This window comes from Ovis aries, chromosome 15 (genome assembly GCF_016772045.2).
Source record: "Ovis aries strain OAR_USU_Benz2616 breed Rambouillet chromosome 15, ARS-UI_Ramb_v3.0, whole genome shotgun sequence".
NCBI classification, from domain to species: Eukaryota; Metazoa; Chordata; class Mammalia; order Artiodactyla; family Bovidae; genus Ovis; species Ovis aries.
The window spans coordinates 37978534-37996540 of record NC_056068.1 but is presented as its reverse complement, the minus strand read 5'-3'; the positions used below and the strand labels follow the sequence as shown (position 1 = coordinate 37996540).

The following is an 18007-nucleotide window of genomic DNA, read 5'->3' as shown; positions in this document are numbered from 1 at the left end:
AGGAATATCTGGGAAAATTGGATGATTCATTAACAATTTTGTTAAGTGCGATAATGTTATTTTGGCTCTGCAGGAAACTAATATTTTAAAGAGGCATACTTAAAATTCTATAGCAAGTGTTTTCAAATATAGCAAAACAAAATATTTCACTTCTTTAAAACTTTATTTTTTTAAAAAATTCTGATAAAAATGTTCTAAAATTTTTAAGGATAAACTCCTCTACAACCATTACTTATATATACCAGTTGTTAATATCTCACCACATTTGCTGTGTCTTATTCTCTATACTCCGAAATGTTTCACTGTATACCCAAGAGTAAGAAAAATTTCCTATATAACACAATTATCAAATTTAGAGAACTTAACACTGATTAATGATACTATTAACTAATACAGAGTTTGCATTCACATTTCCCCAACTTTCCCAATAATGTCCTTTATAGAAAATGTTTTTGTTGTTACTGATCCAGGATCAGCATTGAACGTAGCTTTATTTTTATCATGGGGCTTTAGTTTTGTAATAATCATTGTCACAGATTAAACAGGTATATTGATAATTTTCTAGAATCTAATAATCTTTCATTCTCCGTTGGTGTTAATTACTTTGCAAAAAATGTAAATTAAAACTAAAACAAATATATCTCTACTTGTAAGAACACCAAGTGCAGTACAAACAGAAAAGATAAAATGTAACACATTAATTCATGTTAGAAATTATTTTTAATAACAAAGACAATACCCCAAAAGGCTACAGTGCTTCAGGAGTTATATTTTAGTTGATCAAAATTTAAACCACCAAATCTCCAAGCATTTAAGCTAACCAAGATGAAAAGTATTGGGAATTATTTCAATTTGAAAGAAGATTCTATTTAGGATTTCTCTGTTTCAGAAATATTTACCTGTAGTACTCGTTCATGAGCAGGATGTTCTTTTAATTCTATCAATCGATCTAGAACTATAAGCTTTACATTGTTGTCACTCTCCTTAATAATTAAATCAATGTAACACTGAGCAGCAGCCTATGTAAAAAAAAGAAATACATTTTAAGAACACATTCATCTATCTTAAACATAGAATCTGAAAATAAGTAAAGCCTCCAAGAAGCCAAAATACATTCACTATCCTACACTGAAAATTTATGCATTTTTCTCAGAGGAATGTGTCCCTCTACTACCCAAGTTCTAACAAATTTCTTTTTTTTTTTAATTACAAAAAATTGGAAGCATCACAAATTAAAAGGATGAGAAGAGGTTGTTACAGCCAGAAACCCTCATTAACAGCCAAAAATTAAGGGCTGAACCTAAGGAACAAGGCAGAAAAAAGCAGATAGAGAATCCCAAACAGTTTGGCTACTAAGCAACTTTTAAGTTTAGGTACAAACCCTAACCCACTTGCATTACAGAACAGAAAAAATCAAGAATATAAAGATGGCTCTGAGTCATTAAAAGTAAAGGGCAAAGATGCAAATCTGAAAGAGCTCCTAATGACTAAAGCTAGGACAATTTGATCAACAAAATAATAATACTGGACTATAATCCATAGCATAAAACATCCATACTGATATAAAGAAGAAAAGGAAGGAAAGAAGGAAAGGAGAGAGGGAGGAAGGGAAGAAAGAATGAAGGAGAAGGGACAGCTCCTCCCTGCAGAACTCCAAATAGTAAGTGTAGAATGAGGGTAACAAAAAATCACCATTAGAATATCATAATAGAAACTGCTATAGAAAAGATCTACTGATATGTGTCTAAATTAGCTGGGTATAAGTCTGAGGAGAAATAGGATATTTGCAGAGTTTCTAGGTATGTTCTCAAAATATTTATTGATTACAAAAGGAAAAATCATAAGTCAACAGTAGAGAAATCTGACAGAGACCACCTTAACTGAATGATCAAGTTTAACATCACCAGTAATAAGGTATATCAGCATCATGTAGGATAGGATACACTGAGAATGGTGTACCACTTCTGTGGTACTTCCCTAAAATATTTGCACATTAAACTAATGAGGAGAAAATGCCATACAAACCAATTAAGAGATATTTTACAAACAAACTGACCCAGTACTCTTCACAAGTATCAATATCATGAAAAACAAGGAAAGGCTGAGGAACTATCCCAGACTAGAAGGACACGGACACATGATAACTTAGTGTTACATGGGATCCTAGACTGAATTCTGGGACAGAGAATGAACTTTAGTAGGATAACTGATGAAATCTGAATAAAGTCTATAGTTTAGTTAACAATATTGTTCCAACGACAATTTTAACTTTGACAGCTACACAATTGTTATGCAAGACATGAACATCATGGGAAGCTGGGTGAAGGGTAATGGGAACTTTGACCTATTTTTGCAACTTTTCTGTAAGTTTAAAATTATTTCAAAATAACACATTAAAAAAGAATTTTTTAAGTATTGGTGGTAAAAGCACTAAATTCCCCTATTTATACAATCTGGTTTTCTACAATAATTCATTCTATGAATAGAGTAGGGTTCCTCACATAGCCTTGACAGTATATTAAAATATTTCATTATCAAAAACATTCACTGGAACTGTTTTAGGGTACATTATTTAGGATTCAGCATCCATTTCCCCAGATCTAGTTCTTAATGTAACTGAAGTATGGGGTGGAGATCTTAAAATACCAGTATCATGCTCCAGAAACTACAAATACTGCTATTCTGTCACTTTTACTCTTTATATACATATGAAAGCAGAAAGTAAGAAAAGAAGGTTGGACTACACTGGAAATCAAAGAATTTTCTAAAATTTGTAGTTGATTGTAAGGTTACTACATCAAGTGAGAAGACAGCATGTCTATCATCTAACTGACACACAGACACACAAAAAAGGACAGTACCTTGATGGCAGTGGGTGCACTAGAGAGGGTTACTAATGTTCCAGCAGCTTCGTACTTTACAGCAGGGCTAGACGACTGTAGTAAGTTATAGATGCAGCGAATGAAACGAGCCCTTTCTGATGGATTAGCATGACAAACCTGGAGAAGAAAACATTTAGGTTTCAACTGAATTCAGGAACACTTGCTTTCAAACACATTCTTAAAGACAGATGTCAGCTTATGGGATACGCTGCTGCTGCTAAGTCACATCAGTCGTGTCCAACTCTGTGCAACCCCACAGACGGCAGCCCACCAGGCTTCCCCGTCCCTGGGATTCTCCAGGCAAGAACACTGGAGTGGGCTGCCATAGTTTTCTTCATTTGAAAGCTCAGAGATGTTGGCCAATGCAGGATGAGACACCATGATACAACACCGGTAATTTCCGGAAGAAATAGATTTTACTTCAAATAACTAACTGTTACAGCTACTCATTCATTTATTCATTCAATAATAATTTATATTTCCACTCTTTCATAAAAGGTTTTCAGATGGCTTATAATTAAAGACATGCACACTATACACAAGACATTAACCAAGTAACTAACATTCGTACTGTAATAGGTATTAAATTTTGTCCTATTCTATACTGGATGTCACATCAAAAAGGTAAACATGATGGACTACATGAATTTCAATAAATAATAATAGAAAAATACTAGTTTTTTAATAAAGCAAGAGCACTTCTTTTTCAAATACTACTATTGCACTTATAATTTGGGACCATATTCAATGTTGAGAAGACAAATAACATTTTCTATTCCATTCTAAATGCATCTTAATACTTTTACCTGTGAAGTAAATAGTTCTTATTTTTTCTCTTTTGAAATTAGCATTTATGTTAGATTTTTCTAAAATGTTTAGTCAAATCTCTATTACTCCATTAAGACTCAAGACCTCTTTCCTCTCACTATAACCTGGACCCTACTAGACAAAGAAGTCATTCGACGGCAGAGAACTCCTACTTTTGAGAATCTCAGTGGCATCCCTGAACCATACAGATGAATTACATTTTTATATTTACATATGTAATATTCATAGTTCTGGCTTCATCTTAAATGTCAATTCAAAATGACTGGATAACCTGTGTTGAAAGGGGCCTCTTTCCTGCAGAAGCAAAGAGGATGTAATGAGTTAGCAGGGTCCGCTATGTATTCTGTTCATGCCATTCTATGCAATAAAATCCATTCCTAACATATATTTTTGTTGGCCTCCAATGGTATTAATAGCAAAACTGGATGTTACTGCATCTTTTATTTTCTCAGAATATTAAGATATAATCAATTTTTTGAAGGATATATTGAATTAAAATGTTGTCAATAAAGTACTTCATTTTAAAACCCAAATCTCTGATCGTCTTAAAATTCCTGTGAGTCAATGGCATAAAATGTCATTTTAACATATTTAAAATCTTTCTATTCTCTTTTACAAACAAGGAACAAAAATATATTTAAGACTTTTTCTCATTTGTCTTTAGATTTCCAAAGTAGTTGGCTATGTATTCAAAAAAAGATCTTGACTTTTAGTTCAAAGCCTAATTCATAGTCAATTCAGTGACTGAGCAGTATACAACAATTTCTTCACATATGTGTTGGGTCAAACCATGAATTTTTACAGAATTCTTTATGGAGATTTAGAAAGAATGGAAGAATCTGGAAAATATGACAAACCAAAGGGAGTAGGGAAGACTTGAATAGGCCATGCTGCAAAATATTTCTACTGTTAAAACATATTACCCCACCAATTAAGTTGTGCCCTCAAGACTGTTTAACCTTATCTCAAACTCTTAATTTTACCCATTATAGATTAGTTTTACCTTATAAATTAGTTCAACGATAACCAACTGAAGAATGTCTCCAAATGTCTGAACTTGATCAATACAAGTACTTAGGTAATCCAAAGCTCTATCCTAAAAAAAAAAAGAATATATTTATCAAACTCAACCTCATTCAATAAAAGGACTTAAAGAAAAAAAAAAGCATACATAACTAAACCTAAAACAAATGAGGAAATCAGGGCAAAGAAAAACTAACTGAGGAAAAAAATACAGGTTAACACATAAATATAAGATACAAAGTCAAATATATTTTCTATTAATAGAAATGGGCCACAAATCCAGCATTAGAATTTTCTAGCAGCTAAACTAAGGAGAAAAACACTATGTATTACCTGATTCAGGGTATCTACACAACCTAAACAAACCAACTGCCTATGAATACAGTTATTTCTGTTTCTGAGACCTAAAATAAAAATCTCACTGATTCTCACACCCTTAACATTGTAACATAGAGAACTATGGTCTCATCAACATCTCTATAGTAAAAGTATCAATAAATTCTATTGAAATTCTAATTATGTAGGTAAATAGCATAACACCAAAAACACAGGTCAATAAAACCAACTGTACAAAAGGACAAAACTCTGTGGCCCAAATAAGCAGCATTCTTATAATTTTGTTTACAAAGATAAAATGATAGCATCTAGATTTCAGAAGAATGGACAGATTCCATTATTTTTTCAGCCTTCATGCATATTTTGATAATAAATACTGGATGGCAAAAGTTCTAAGATTAAATGCCACCAATGTGTGCAGAATCTCTGCTAACCAGCAGAAGAATAAACTTTAATCACCAGCAGAGCTGGATATAGGGCTGACATTTACATATGAAGTTTGAAAAGCCTAACAAAAACATACATCTACATTGAACTCCACCCTCTTTCAAAGCTATGGCTTGGGACAGACCCTATAAAGAACTTCTGTTTTTCTCTATTAAACAATTTTAGATCTTTACCAACAGAAGGAAAAATAAAGCCCCAAACCTGGGTGCCAAAGCATATGGCCACAATAATTTCAATCCAGAAGAACTGTAAAATGGCTGTTATTAAAAATGTCTGTCTGATGTGTACTTAAAAAAAGAAAAGAACACATACATAAGCAATATACCACAAAATGAATTTTTAAACTCTATTTTTATATAAATTAAATTCAAAAATCTAAAAAAAATCAAAATAACACAAATCATATGTACTACAAACAAAATTACTAAAAACTTGTGTAATATCTTTAATTCTCACTTAAACAGTCATAAAAGTATTTTTAAAAAAATACTTCACCTGATCTGCATGAATTAGCATCATAAATGCATTTCTTTTGCAACTTGCATCCTTCTCATTCACCAGAAAATCATGTATCAATTCAGGAGCATCCGGTATAAGATGTTCAAAGTTTCTTCAAATAAAACAGGTAATATTCATATTTAGTAACTCTCTGGACTCTACCAAAATTAACCTTTATCAAACCTTATACCATCATTAATTGTTTTACTTTTTTAAACTTTAAATCAATTAGAAAATTGTGAGTATGAATCAGAAATTTACATATTCATCTATTTATCAAATTGTGTTTTTTAGTTCAAATTAGAGAAAGCTGATTTACTCAACATGCTATCTATCAACTGGACAGCTCTAATTTCTCTTTCATATACTTTAGGGCTATAATATTGATGCTCATAATGACAACTTTGAGGTACTGAAAGATCCTACATTAAGGATTATTGGAGGGACTTTCCTGGTGGCCCAGTGGCTAAGACTCTGAGCTTGCAATGGAGGGGGGCCAGTACTCAATCCCAGGTCAGGGAGCTAGATCCCACATGCTACAACTAAAGATTCCGCATGCTGCGGCTAAGATCCCTTGCAGCCATATAAATTTTTTAAATATTAAAAAAAAAAAGAATTATTGGAGAAGAAATAGTCCCTTCAATTTTACTATTTATGCACTGTATTTATCTACTAATTTCTTACTTTGAAAACTTAGAAGTGTTTGTATTGTATACAGAGCAATGAACACCTGTTTAATAAAAACCATCCCCTAGCCCTTTTTCCCCCCTAACTTTAACAATAATTAATTCATAGTCATTTTGGTTTCACCTGTCTCACTTCCTCTCCTCCCATATTATTCTGAAACAAATCCAAGATCATTTAACATTTCTTCTGTAAATGTATCAGTATGCGTCTCTAAAATTAAGAACTTTCTTTTCAAACTAACATTATCATGTAGTAAAAACTAATAATTTCTTACTATCATCATACAGACTGTTCAAATTTCCAGTTGTCCTATAATCATAATAATTTCTTTGTGTGTACTCTAAGTTTAAATTCTGAAACCTGTGTAATCTGTAATGATAACTTCCAAAGAACTCTATATTATTAACCAGATTACCACCTTCCTGAACAGATACAAAATCCAATATAACTGTGAAATTACTAAATTATTGACTATTAAAGTACAAAGATGTTTATATAAATTACATCCTAATTCTAAATAGACTGACACCAGTGACTGTAAAAACCAAGCATTCCAGCCTAAAGTCCAAAATTTTTAGTTTTCTAAGAACAGGAATCAGCTGAGAACTGCAACCCTTCCTATTAAAAAGTTTCCTCCTTAAGACCTCTAAGTATAAAAAGACAAGACCCACATCCTGCAAAAAGAGAATTCTAAAATAAGGCCAAAACCTCAAAGTTATGGGCTAAGCAAGTTAATAAATTAATTAACTGGGCTGGAGTACTAAAATTGAGAAAGACAGGTAGTGACGTAAACTGGAAAGCATACAACCTGTTTAAATGGGGCCCCTGCCATTCACTTCCAGCAGATTACTGTCATGTAGAAACCAGGACCTGGTGTTGCCAGATCTTTTTGACTTTTAAATGTTAACAACTTAATAAGGAAAAATGTTCAGGCTAATCAAAACATATTTGCAAGGTACATAAAATCTGTAAGGAACCACTCTGAAACTTCTTCTGGTCTGAAAGACTAAACAGTCCATAGAGAAGTAAGCCAAAGGAGGACCTTTATTTACCTATAGATAGTATAGATGGCCAAAACAGCATTTCTTCTAACATAGCTGTGTCGATGCTCCAAACAAGCACGGATAGCTGGCATTAAAGGTTCCAGCAGTTCTGCCTCTTTCAACTTGCAAAGAAAACGAAGAGTAGATCCTCGAATAAATTCATTAGGATGCTGAAGATCCTGATATAAAAATCAAATATGAAATGATGAGTCCCAGTATTTTACAAAAAAACACAATGTTTACATACAAAATTTTTCAATAAAAAAAAAACTAGGAAGTAGGTTTCAGGACAAATACCTAGATTATTACACAATTTCCATCAGATTCCTATAGATAAAAGCAATTTTTACTTATCACATCAATGTCTTGTATTCTATGTGTCACTGTTTTTTATTAATAACACATAAAAATGCATGGAAAATATCTGGAAAAAAGCAACAATAAAACTTTTCACAATAACTTTTTACAACTTCTGCTTCAAATATCTAAAACTTACATTTCTGAGATTTAATTTAAAAAATTAAAACAGAGCCCACACCACCAACTTTACAATTATTTAAAAATCTAAGCAATATTTGGAAATAATTACGGTTTAGTTTACCTTTCTATATGCATCACAAACAAGGATCATTTCATGTAAAAGCCTCCCATCTGGAGTTGTTTTAGGAACAATTTCCCAAAATACCAGAAGTAATTTTTTGATGGTATGATCCTGAAGAGGCAGTACAAAGCGAATGATGGTCATCAGAAGTCCAGGAAGTTTTTCACCATTCAGAATCATAATGATTACTTTCTTCAAAGCTTCAGTCTTTGACTTCACATCTCCTTTTTCTGATAAAAAAAAAAAAAAAAATTTTTTTTAAGCACAATTATTTTAAAAGAAAATTCCTCAGATAATTTTAAAAGCAATTAACAAAATAAAACATGTTCTCACTTTATCAGAGGCAATAGTAATAAAGGTACCAACCCAAGTGACAAGGGTTTTCCACCTGGCTCTGCCAAAAACAAGCTGTATGATTTTAGAGTCATTTATCTCTGAACCTCATGATTCTTTACATATAATAGAAAAGCATTGGATTAGATCTTTGACCCCAAACCAATGGAGTTAATGTGGAAGCCATGAATCTATAGGTATACCAAAAAACGTGTATCTCAAACACACCTGTAGCTATTTTTCAAAATGTAAACAGATACGTTATATGCTTTGGAATTCAAAGTAGCTTTTAGTCAGTACCTATTTTCTAAACCAAAGTTACAGCCACTATTATGAAGGGTGGGGATGGGGATAAGTGACCATTTTTCAACATTAGGAAGAACCTCACACTCAAAAAAGTTGGGAATTAACAGACTAAATTAACTCCAAAATCTCATCATATTCCCACAGATTATAAAACTTCAGAATCTTTCTTGAGAAATTACCTAAAAAATTGGAGGAAAGTTAAAATGTACTGGATCAGCAACCATTATTTATAATTAAGGATGACACATTTAAGATAAGATGCTAGTTTACTGTTACTTAACCTAAAAATAAGCGCTCTATGTTATGCAAAACAATCTATAATTTCACATCATTATTGCATACTGAAGAATTTATGGTTAAAATCTTTTGGATCCAAAATTTGAAGGCAGAAACTTAAGAGACAAGTATGCTGAATACTAACGAATTTAAGGTATGCATTAAAAATGCAACACAGGACTTCCTGGTCCTGTGGGAATTCTACAATGGATAAGAATTCGCCTGCCAATGCAGGGGACACAGGTTCAAACCCTGGTCCAGGAAGATTCCACAAGTCTCTGAGCAACTAAGCCTGAGCCACAACTACTGAGCCCAAGTTCTAGGGCTTGTGAGCCACAACTACTGAAGCCAGGGTGGCTAGAGTCCATGCTTGTTAAGAGAAGCCACCTTGGTGAAAAGCCAGCGCACAGCAACCAAGAGCAGCCGCCAGCCCAATCTCCCTGCAGCCAGAGAAAGCCTGTGAGAAGCAACAGAGACCCAGCGCAACCAAAAATAAATAAATAAATAACCTCTTTAAAAGAATCGAACACAGTGAGGGTTACTGCCAAAGTTATACCGTAAGTGTCAATGTGAGGTGAAAAAGTGTTATGCTCAGTTGTGCCCGACTGCCCAACTCTTTGCACCCCATGGATGGCAGCTCGCCAGGCTCCTGTGTCCATGGACTTCTCCAGGCAAGAATACTGGCGTGGGTTGCCATTCCCTTTTCTAGGGGATCCTCCTGACCCAGGAATTAAAGCCAGGTTTCCCACATTGCAGGCAGATTCTTCACCGTCTGAGCCACCAGGGAAGCCTTTTAAGTGTCAATGTTTTTGTTTAAAACAGACTAACTTCTTATGCATCTCTCCATGCTTCACAGTAGCTACACATGGGAAAAAAACCCAAAAACCTGTGTGCCATATCAAATCAAGAAATGAACAAACGTAAAAGGATGAAGTTAAGCATTAATCTGGGCAGATCTTCAGTATTTTTCTTTTTTTTTAATATGTATTTATTCATTTGGCTGCTCTGAGTCTTAGCGGCAGCATGGGATCTAGTCCCCTGATCAGGGATCAAACCCAGCCCCTACTGCATTGTGAGCATGCAATCTTAGCCACTGAAAAACCCACTTGTAACTAAAGGTTATGAAGTTTTAAAAGTAAGTTTATCAGTAAACTTGTAAAAAAATCAACACCATTCATTTCAAGTTCCTCAATCCTTATTTCCCTTTATTCTAACAATTCAAATTGAGGTGAAGAATGCTTCTTTTCACATCCTCAAAATTTTCAGAGGTTCTTCTCCTTTATGAAAAATAGTTTTAAATATCAATTTAATTCACCAAAATATACTCCAGGAAATGTATAGTCATCAGGGCTCATATCCAGTGATCAAAGGTAAAGTGAAATTAAACCATATCAGTGTTTCACCAAACAAAACTATTTGTTATTCAAATTGAAAACTATTTCTAAATCTTTTCATCTCAACTCTATTGAAATACAGTCAAAAATAAACGTAAAATTCAACACTACTTATTTATTTACTTAGTAGGTAAAGTATAGTTAAGAAAAGAGTATTTTTACAGTTAAGGACAAGTTTGTCCTTTATCACCCACCAATAAACTTAAGTATTTGGGGGGTTTAAAAGTGAAAACCTTTAAATTATGAAAATTTGAAGATTTTGACATTAGAAAAAAAAAGTAATGAAAGTTTATTCAATTTGTATTCCATTCTACTCTTACATGAATATGGGGGAAAAAAGGAAATACAGTATGTGTGGCTTTTGTAAACGAACAAGATCAGCTTAAATGCCATAAAAAAAATTTATTTTTCCTTTTCTAGAAATAGGCCTCAATAGAAACCGAATATTATGTAACCTAAAATCACAAGGTATTCCATTACTGCTGATTAACAGCAGGAACATGCAACTAAAATATCATCTCCTTTCAAACTGTAAACTATATTCTAAAAGACACTATCAAGATTTGAAGCATAAATTTCCCTTTAGTCTGTTTTAAACAGCAGTTATCACTTCAAGTAAAACTTATTTTTATTAGTTCAATTAAGCAAGAATTATTATCTCGGAACGTGCATTACTTTAAAAAAATTTTGGCAGAATTACTCACAAAAAGGAGATACAGTACATACTTTTAAAATTCAGAAATAAAGTTTTTGTTTTCTTCTTTGCATAAATGCTTTAAAAATCAAAAGCATAAATGTTTCTGAGAAAACATATATATGTTCCAGTGTTGACTTCATTTGTTCAACAGGCAGTAAAACAAAAAGAACAAGCTAAGTAATATGAAGCTAAGTGCACAAAGAAATTAAAACATTCTAATACTCACTCTTAATCTGTTATCTACAAAGAACTGTCAGCTACATTTAAACAAGCCATTATGTTATCTTGAGGAATAGCTAAAAACTAAACCATTATATTTATTTAGCCCCACCCCACCGTGATATAAGCTAAGCTGAGATGTTCTTTTCTTTCCAAAAACCAATACTGCAGGCCTAAAGTAACACATTTCCATTTTTAGCAAGACAAAGTTTTATTGAAGAGATCTTAAAAAAAATTAAGTATTTCTAATTATAAAGGAACTTGAAATGCAAGTGAACTTTTTACTTTCATTTTCAAAATATTACCAACATTTACCTAGATCATTTTTTAAGCTAATTTCAGACGGTGGTTCTGAATCCATTGGCACGTTAATTAACGTATAGCATACGTTCTCGGCAGCCGTCATGGTTCCCGGTCACAGCCTACTCTCGATACAAGATTTAAAGATAACAGATACCAAAAAAAAAAAAAACCTAGAAAAAGAAATATAAAGTTATTACAACCGAAAAAACAAAAACAGAACCAGCAACTATCGTGATCTTTTCTGTCTAAAGTTCATTCAGCTTGGCTTATGAATTTTACAGCATTAGACGGGGAGGGTCCATCTATATTACGTTGCATAGAAATAAATCCTGATGTATTAAAACACACACTTGTCAGCCTTAGCCTAAGTTACATTATCTCTCACCCCACAACCCCGCCCAGAGTCTAGAAAGCTGTACTGCAGAATTAAAGCCCACAATACAGTGACAAGTCCCCCAGCCTCACCCCATCACGATATAAAAGTGATTTTTAAACATAATACACAATCTGAACTTCTGAAGTTAAAAAGATCCCATGCAAAAATACTCTGCTTAAAACCCTTACAGCGCTTTAATACGTTCACCTATGCGACCCGACTCTGTGGACCAGGAGTCCCTCAACTGGTGCTCTGCACCCCCACGCCCCTTCCCCGTTCCTTCCCTCCTGCAAAGGAAGCCCCGGCCGGGAATGGCGAGCCCCGGGGGCCTGGAAGGGAGAAGACCCCCGGCCAGTAGGCAGGCCAGGATGGGGCGGCCCGCTCAGAGCTTCCCAACCCTGCACTCCACTTCGCCAGGCCCGGACGCTAGCGGCCTAGTCGCTCCCCTTCCTCATCTCCCCGCTAGAGCCCGGTTCCTCCGACTCTGCCCAGCCCAGGGAGCTCCTCCAAGATAAGGGGGCTTGTAGGCCGTTACCTGACTACGAGGGGCAGCAGCTGGGGCAACCGCGGAACCGTAAACTCCGGCTCAACCCACAGCGGCGGCGGCGGACCCGCAGAGTCCTCCGCTGACGTGGAAGGGGGTGGGGAGCCGACCCAGGCCGCAGCCACCTAGGCCCTACGGCAACTCAGAGAGGACAAGCCCTCTCCGTCCTGCGCCTGCGCGCTCCGAGTACGTCGCAAGCATTTCTGGTTCCAAAGGAACTTTAAAAGCCTCTTCCTGTTTTGTTATCGTCGGCTGCTTTAGGCCGAAGAGGACACTGGAAACACAAGCTAAGTTTTCCCTGCAAGCCTGAATTAGGCGTTGAGGTCATTTAAACACTACTTAGAAATTGTATTTTCTGCCAGAAACTCCACAGCAGCCAATGGAGGAGAGGGAGTGCTTGGACTCAAGAACATTTCACAGGACTGATGGCCTAGTGGGAAAGAATGCTATCCTGGGAGCTGGAATCCCTTTTCTAGCTCACCCACGAATAAACTGGGAAAGTAACTAAATACAATTTGAGGAAGTAACTTCAGTGCTCCAAGAGACTCTAGTTGTATGAAGATCCATTTCAGTTCTTAACGCCTCTGCCTCTGCGGTTAGGCTGGAGTTGCTTGAACATCAAAGTCGCACTGGTTTTGATTTCTGGTCTTTGTTTAGTAACGGTCCCTTTCATGATCCTTTAGAAGAACCTAGATTAAATTTTTTTATGCATAAAGGGAGACTGACAGTCACTCTTTTAAAGCATTTTACCTGTTTCCAAAGACCTGTTACAGCTACAATCAGCCATAGTACCTCCGATTTTGCACATTTAAGTTTCCACATTCTCACCCCTCCCACCTCCCACTCACCCCCCACAGGAAGATTTTCTGACCAATCATTAATAATAAAAACTTCTTTGAGGCCTTAAGCAAAATATTGTGAATACAAAGAGACCTGACAGAACCTAACATAAACAGGCTCACCTCTGGGAGATAGAACACAAACAGTGCTTCTCTATCCAGAATCCAGATATTTTGAGGTTTGTTCTTTCTAGAACCATCAGACAAAAGTAAATTCTTTGATAACCCAAAATATATCACAAAAGCCATCATTCATTTTATTAAAACTCTTTTTCTTGAGATCCCGTATATTCTTCACCTCAGTTCAGTTCAGTCGCTCAGTCGTGTCTGATTTCTTTGTGACCCCATGAATCGCAGCACGCCAGGCCTTCCTGTCCATCACCAACTCCCAGAGTTCACTCAGACTCACGTCCATCGAGTCAGTGATGCCATCCAGCCATCTCATCCTCTGTCATCCCCTTCTCCTCCTGCCCCCAATCCCTCCCAGCATCAAAGTCTTTTCCAATGAGTCAACTCTTCTCATGAGGTGGCCAAAGTACTGGAGTTTCAGCTTTGGCATCATTCCTTCCAAAGAAATCCCAGGGCTGATCTCCTTCAGAAGGGACTGGTTGGATCTCCTTGCAGTCCAAGGGACTCTCAAGAGTCTTCTCCAACACCACAGTTCAAAAGCATCAATTCTTCGGCGCTCAGCCTTCTTCACAGTCCAACTCTCACATCCATACATGACCACTGGAAAACCATAGCCTTGACTAGATGGACCTTAGTCAGCAAAGTAATGTCTCTGCTTTTGAATATGCTATCTAGGTTGGTCATAACTTTTCTTCCAAGGAGTAAGCGTCTTTTAATTTCATGGCTGCAATAACCATCTGCAGTGATTGTGACTGCAGCCCAAAAAGATAAAGTCTGACACTGTTTCCACTGTTTCCCATCTATTTCCCATGAAGTGATGGGACCAGATGCCATGATCTTCGTTTTCTGAATGTTGAGCATTAAGCCAACTTTTTCACTCTCCTCTTTCACTTTCATCAAGAGGCTTTTTAGTTCCTCTTCACTTTCTGCCATAAGGGTGGTGTCATCTGCATATCTGAGGTTATTGATATTTCTCCCGGCAATCTTGATTCCAGCTTGTGTTTCTTCCAGTCCAGCGTTTCTCATGATGTACTCTGCATATAAGTTGAATAAGCAGGGTGACAATATACAGCCTTGACGTACTTTTCCTATTTGGAACCAGTCTGTTTTTCCATTCTTCCAATTGTAAAAAAAAAAAAAAAAAGAAAATCTTGTATAGCTATAGTACAATATCAAATCCAGGAAATTGACATTGATACAATTCAGTCCTCATTCATATTTTACCAGTTTTACATGTACTCATTGTGTATTTAGTTCTGGGCAATTATATCAAGCTAAGATTCATATGATCACCACTAATAATTCCATTACAAATCTCCCTCCTATCATCTTTCCATCACTGTCCCTTCCCTCCTTAACCCCTGGATACTATTAACCTGGTCCCCATGTATGTAATTTTTTCATTTCAAGAATGCAATATAAATGAATTACACAATGTAACCTTTAGTTTGGCTTTTTCACTTAAGGTTAATTCCCTTGAGATCAACCCAAGCTATGTGTGCACAAGTTATTCTATTTGTCTTTATTTTTAACATGGAATTTTCACAAATGCAGTTATCTAGTTTCCAATTCTACTTCCCAAGAAGTGGCAATCTATCAGCGTGAAATGACCCATAAGGCATTAAAAACTAAACTTAGCAGTAACAAAAGCTCAGCAGTTTGAGTCTGCACTGAAAATTGTCATTGCCAGTGCATATACATTACTGTATATATTTTTTAAATTAACCTATTTAATTGGAGGCTAATTACTTTATAATATTGGTTTTTGCCATACATTGACATGAATCAGCCATCATTGTACATGTGTTCCCCATCCTGAACCCCCTACCACCTCCCTCCCCATCCCATCCCTCAGGGTCATCCCAGTGCACCGGCCCTGAGTGCCCTGTCTCATGCATCGAACCCGGACTGGTGATCTGTTTCACATATGGTAGTATACATGTTTCAGTGCTGTTCTCTCAAATCATCCCAACCTCACCTTCTCCCACAGAGTCCAAAAGTCTGTTCTTTACATCTGTTTCTCTTTTGCTGTCTCTCATATAGGGTCACCATTACCGTCTTTCTAAATTCCACACATATGTATTATTATACTGTATTGGTGTTTTTCTTTCTGACTCACTTAACTCTGTATAATAGGCTCCAGTTTCATCCACCTCATTAGAACTGATTCAAATGCATTCTTTTTAATAGCTGAGTAATATTCCATTGTGTATTAAATACAGAGTTAATTAACAGGTATCAGGATCTTATAGAGCCTACTTCTTCCTCACTTGTTATAACATGCATTTTGTTTTGGGACTTCTTTTTATCTAGCATGTAATTATATCATTTTGAATGCATTGTAAATTATAAATTAAGAGCAAGAACCTGTCATATAAGAATTGAAAAATTTAGATGTCTAGAAAATCAAGGCCTAGAGAAAAGGGACTTGTCCCCCAAATCACAAAATGGTTCAATACTGAAAAAACTGGCATGAATCCTGTTACCTACTTTACTGCATCTTATTTTTAACTATACCAGTTCTTTAAAGATGCATATATGCAGTCCATCCTAAAGGAGACCAGTCCTGGGTGTTCACTGGAAGGACTGATGCTGAGGCTGAAACTCCAATAATTTGGCCACATGATGCGAAGAATTGACTCATTGGAAAAGACCCTGATGCTGGGAAGGGATTGGGAGCAGGAGGAGAAAGGACGACAGAGGATGAGATGGCTGGATGGCATCACCGACTCGATGCACATGAGTTTGGATGAACTCCGGGAGCTGGTAATGGACAGGGAGGCCTGGCGTGCTGCAATTCATGGGGTCGCAGAGTCAGATATGACTAAGTGACTGAACTGAACTGAACTGAATAAATTCAAAGTGAATTAAATGTTATCTTTATATCAAAGTGATAGGTTTTATGAAGATATTATTAAGAATTTTATTATTTAACACAGACTAAATGGAATGGCCGAGTATAACACACTGGATAAAACATGAAAAGACATCAAAGTGAACTCAGTACAAATAGAATTGAATCTTATTGGGGTGGGGAGGATTTTAAGTTCTAAAGTCAGTGTGCCAGACTAAAATTACATACTGAAAAAAATTACTAAAATTTCCCTCAAAGTACAATACAGATCAGTACACCCACTGAGTCTGGAGACAGACGGAATGACTCCCTTTCTCTGTTTTGTGTTTGTGTTTCATGAGCTTGACACAGCTTTACTGTAGGTCAAATAGCACTGGTGGACTCATTGCAAACTCAAATGGCAGGCTCTTGAAGCTGATTCCAGAGTGGAGACCAACATCTCCACATTCCTGTATTTAGTTACAGGTGGACTTCCCTGGTGGCTCAGATGGTAAAGAATCTGCCTACAATGTAGGAGACATGGGTTTGATCCCTGGGTCAGGCAGATCCCCTGGAAAAGGGAATGGCTACCTACTCTGGTATTCTTGCCTGGAGAATTCCATGGACAGAGGAGCCTGGCAAACTACAGTCCGTGGGGTTGAAAAACAGATATGACTGAGCAATTAACATTTTCACTTTTCATTCCTTCAACAAGGATGCCAGAGTTTCCCTTACCACTCTCCCTTCAAGAAGTCACGAGTTAAACCTATTAAGATTCACATAAATTTTCCCACTTAACCTTCACAATAATTCTCCAAAGGATTTCCCTAAAGCAGGGTTAAGTCAACTGCTCCAAGTCAAAAGCAGCTAATTAGTAGAATTAAGTCTAAAATCCAAGTTGCCTGTCTATAAATGAACTGTTCCTCTCTAGAAAGATATGAATCTCAGAAAAGAACTCCTTTGGGCTTCTGAGCAGTGAAATTCTGGATTACGGGCTTTGTCTTTTATTTTTTGGCTGTGCCACAGGGTTTGTGGGACGTTAGTTCCCTGACAGAGATTGAACCTGCAGGGAAGTGTGGAGGCCTAACCAGAGTACCTCCAGGGAAGTCCCTGGCTTTGTTTTTTAAAAACAGATTTCCTCTAATTTCATTTTGTATGATCTAAGATAAAAATTGTACTGCAGTATTTACATACACAGTTCATAGGAATAATGGAAGGCAGGCTAAAGATTATGCTAAAGTAGGGCTGGGCAGGATATGAGGAAATGATGGTTTGAGATTAAAATTTCCCTTTTGCTATTTTTATTGACTAGGCCAAAGCCTTTGACTATGTGGATCACAACAAACTGTGGAAAATTCTTAGAGATGGGAATATCAGACCACCTGACCTGCCTCCTGAGAAATCTGTATGCAA

The 18007-nt window shown here is 36.1% G+C and overlaps 1 protein-coding gene across 1 annotated transcript in view; it reads right to left on the bottom strand.

The window, feature by feature from the left end:
- The window catches only part of COPB1 (COPI coat complex subunit beta 1), a 33350-nt gene extending 20470 nt beyond the window's left edge, over positions 1-12880 (bottom strand). The window contains exons 1-8 of the mRNA XM_027979366.3: positions 12785-12880; positions 11886-12043; positions 8346-8575; positions 7754-7923; positions 6012-6126; positions 4714-4806; positions 2862-2999; positions 900-1019 (exon numbers count right to left, since the gene is read on the bottom strand). Of these exons, the coding sequence (XP_027835167.1) occupies positions 900-1019; positions 2862-2999; positions 4714-4806; positions 6012-6126; positions 7754-7923; positions 8346-8575; positions 11886-11976 (957 nt within the window). The 5' untranslated portion in view covers positions 11977-12043; positions 12785-12880. The remainder of the gene's footprint in view (positions 1-899; positions 1020-2861; positions 3000-4713; positions 4807-6011; positions 6127-7753; positions 7924-8345; positions 8576-11885; positions 12044-12784) is intronic.
- Between the last annotated feature and the right edge of the window lie 5127 nt (positions 12881-18007).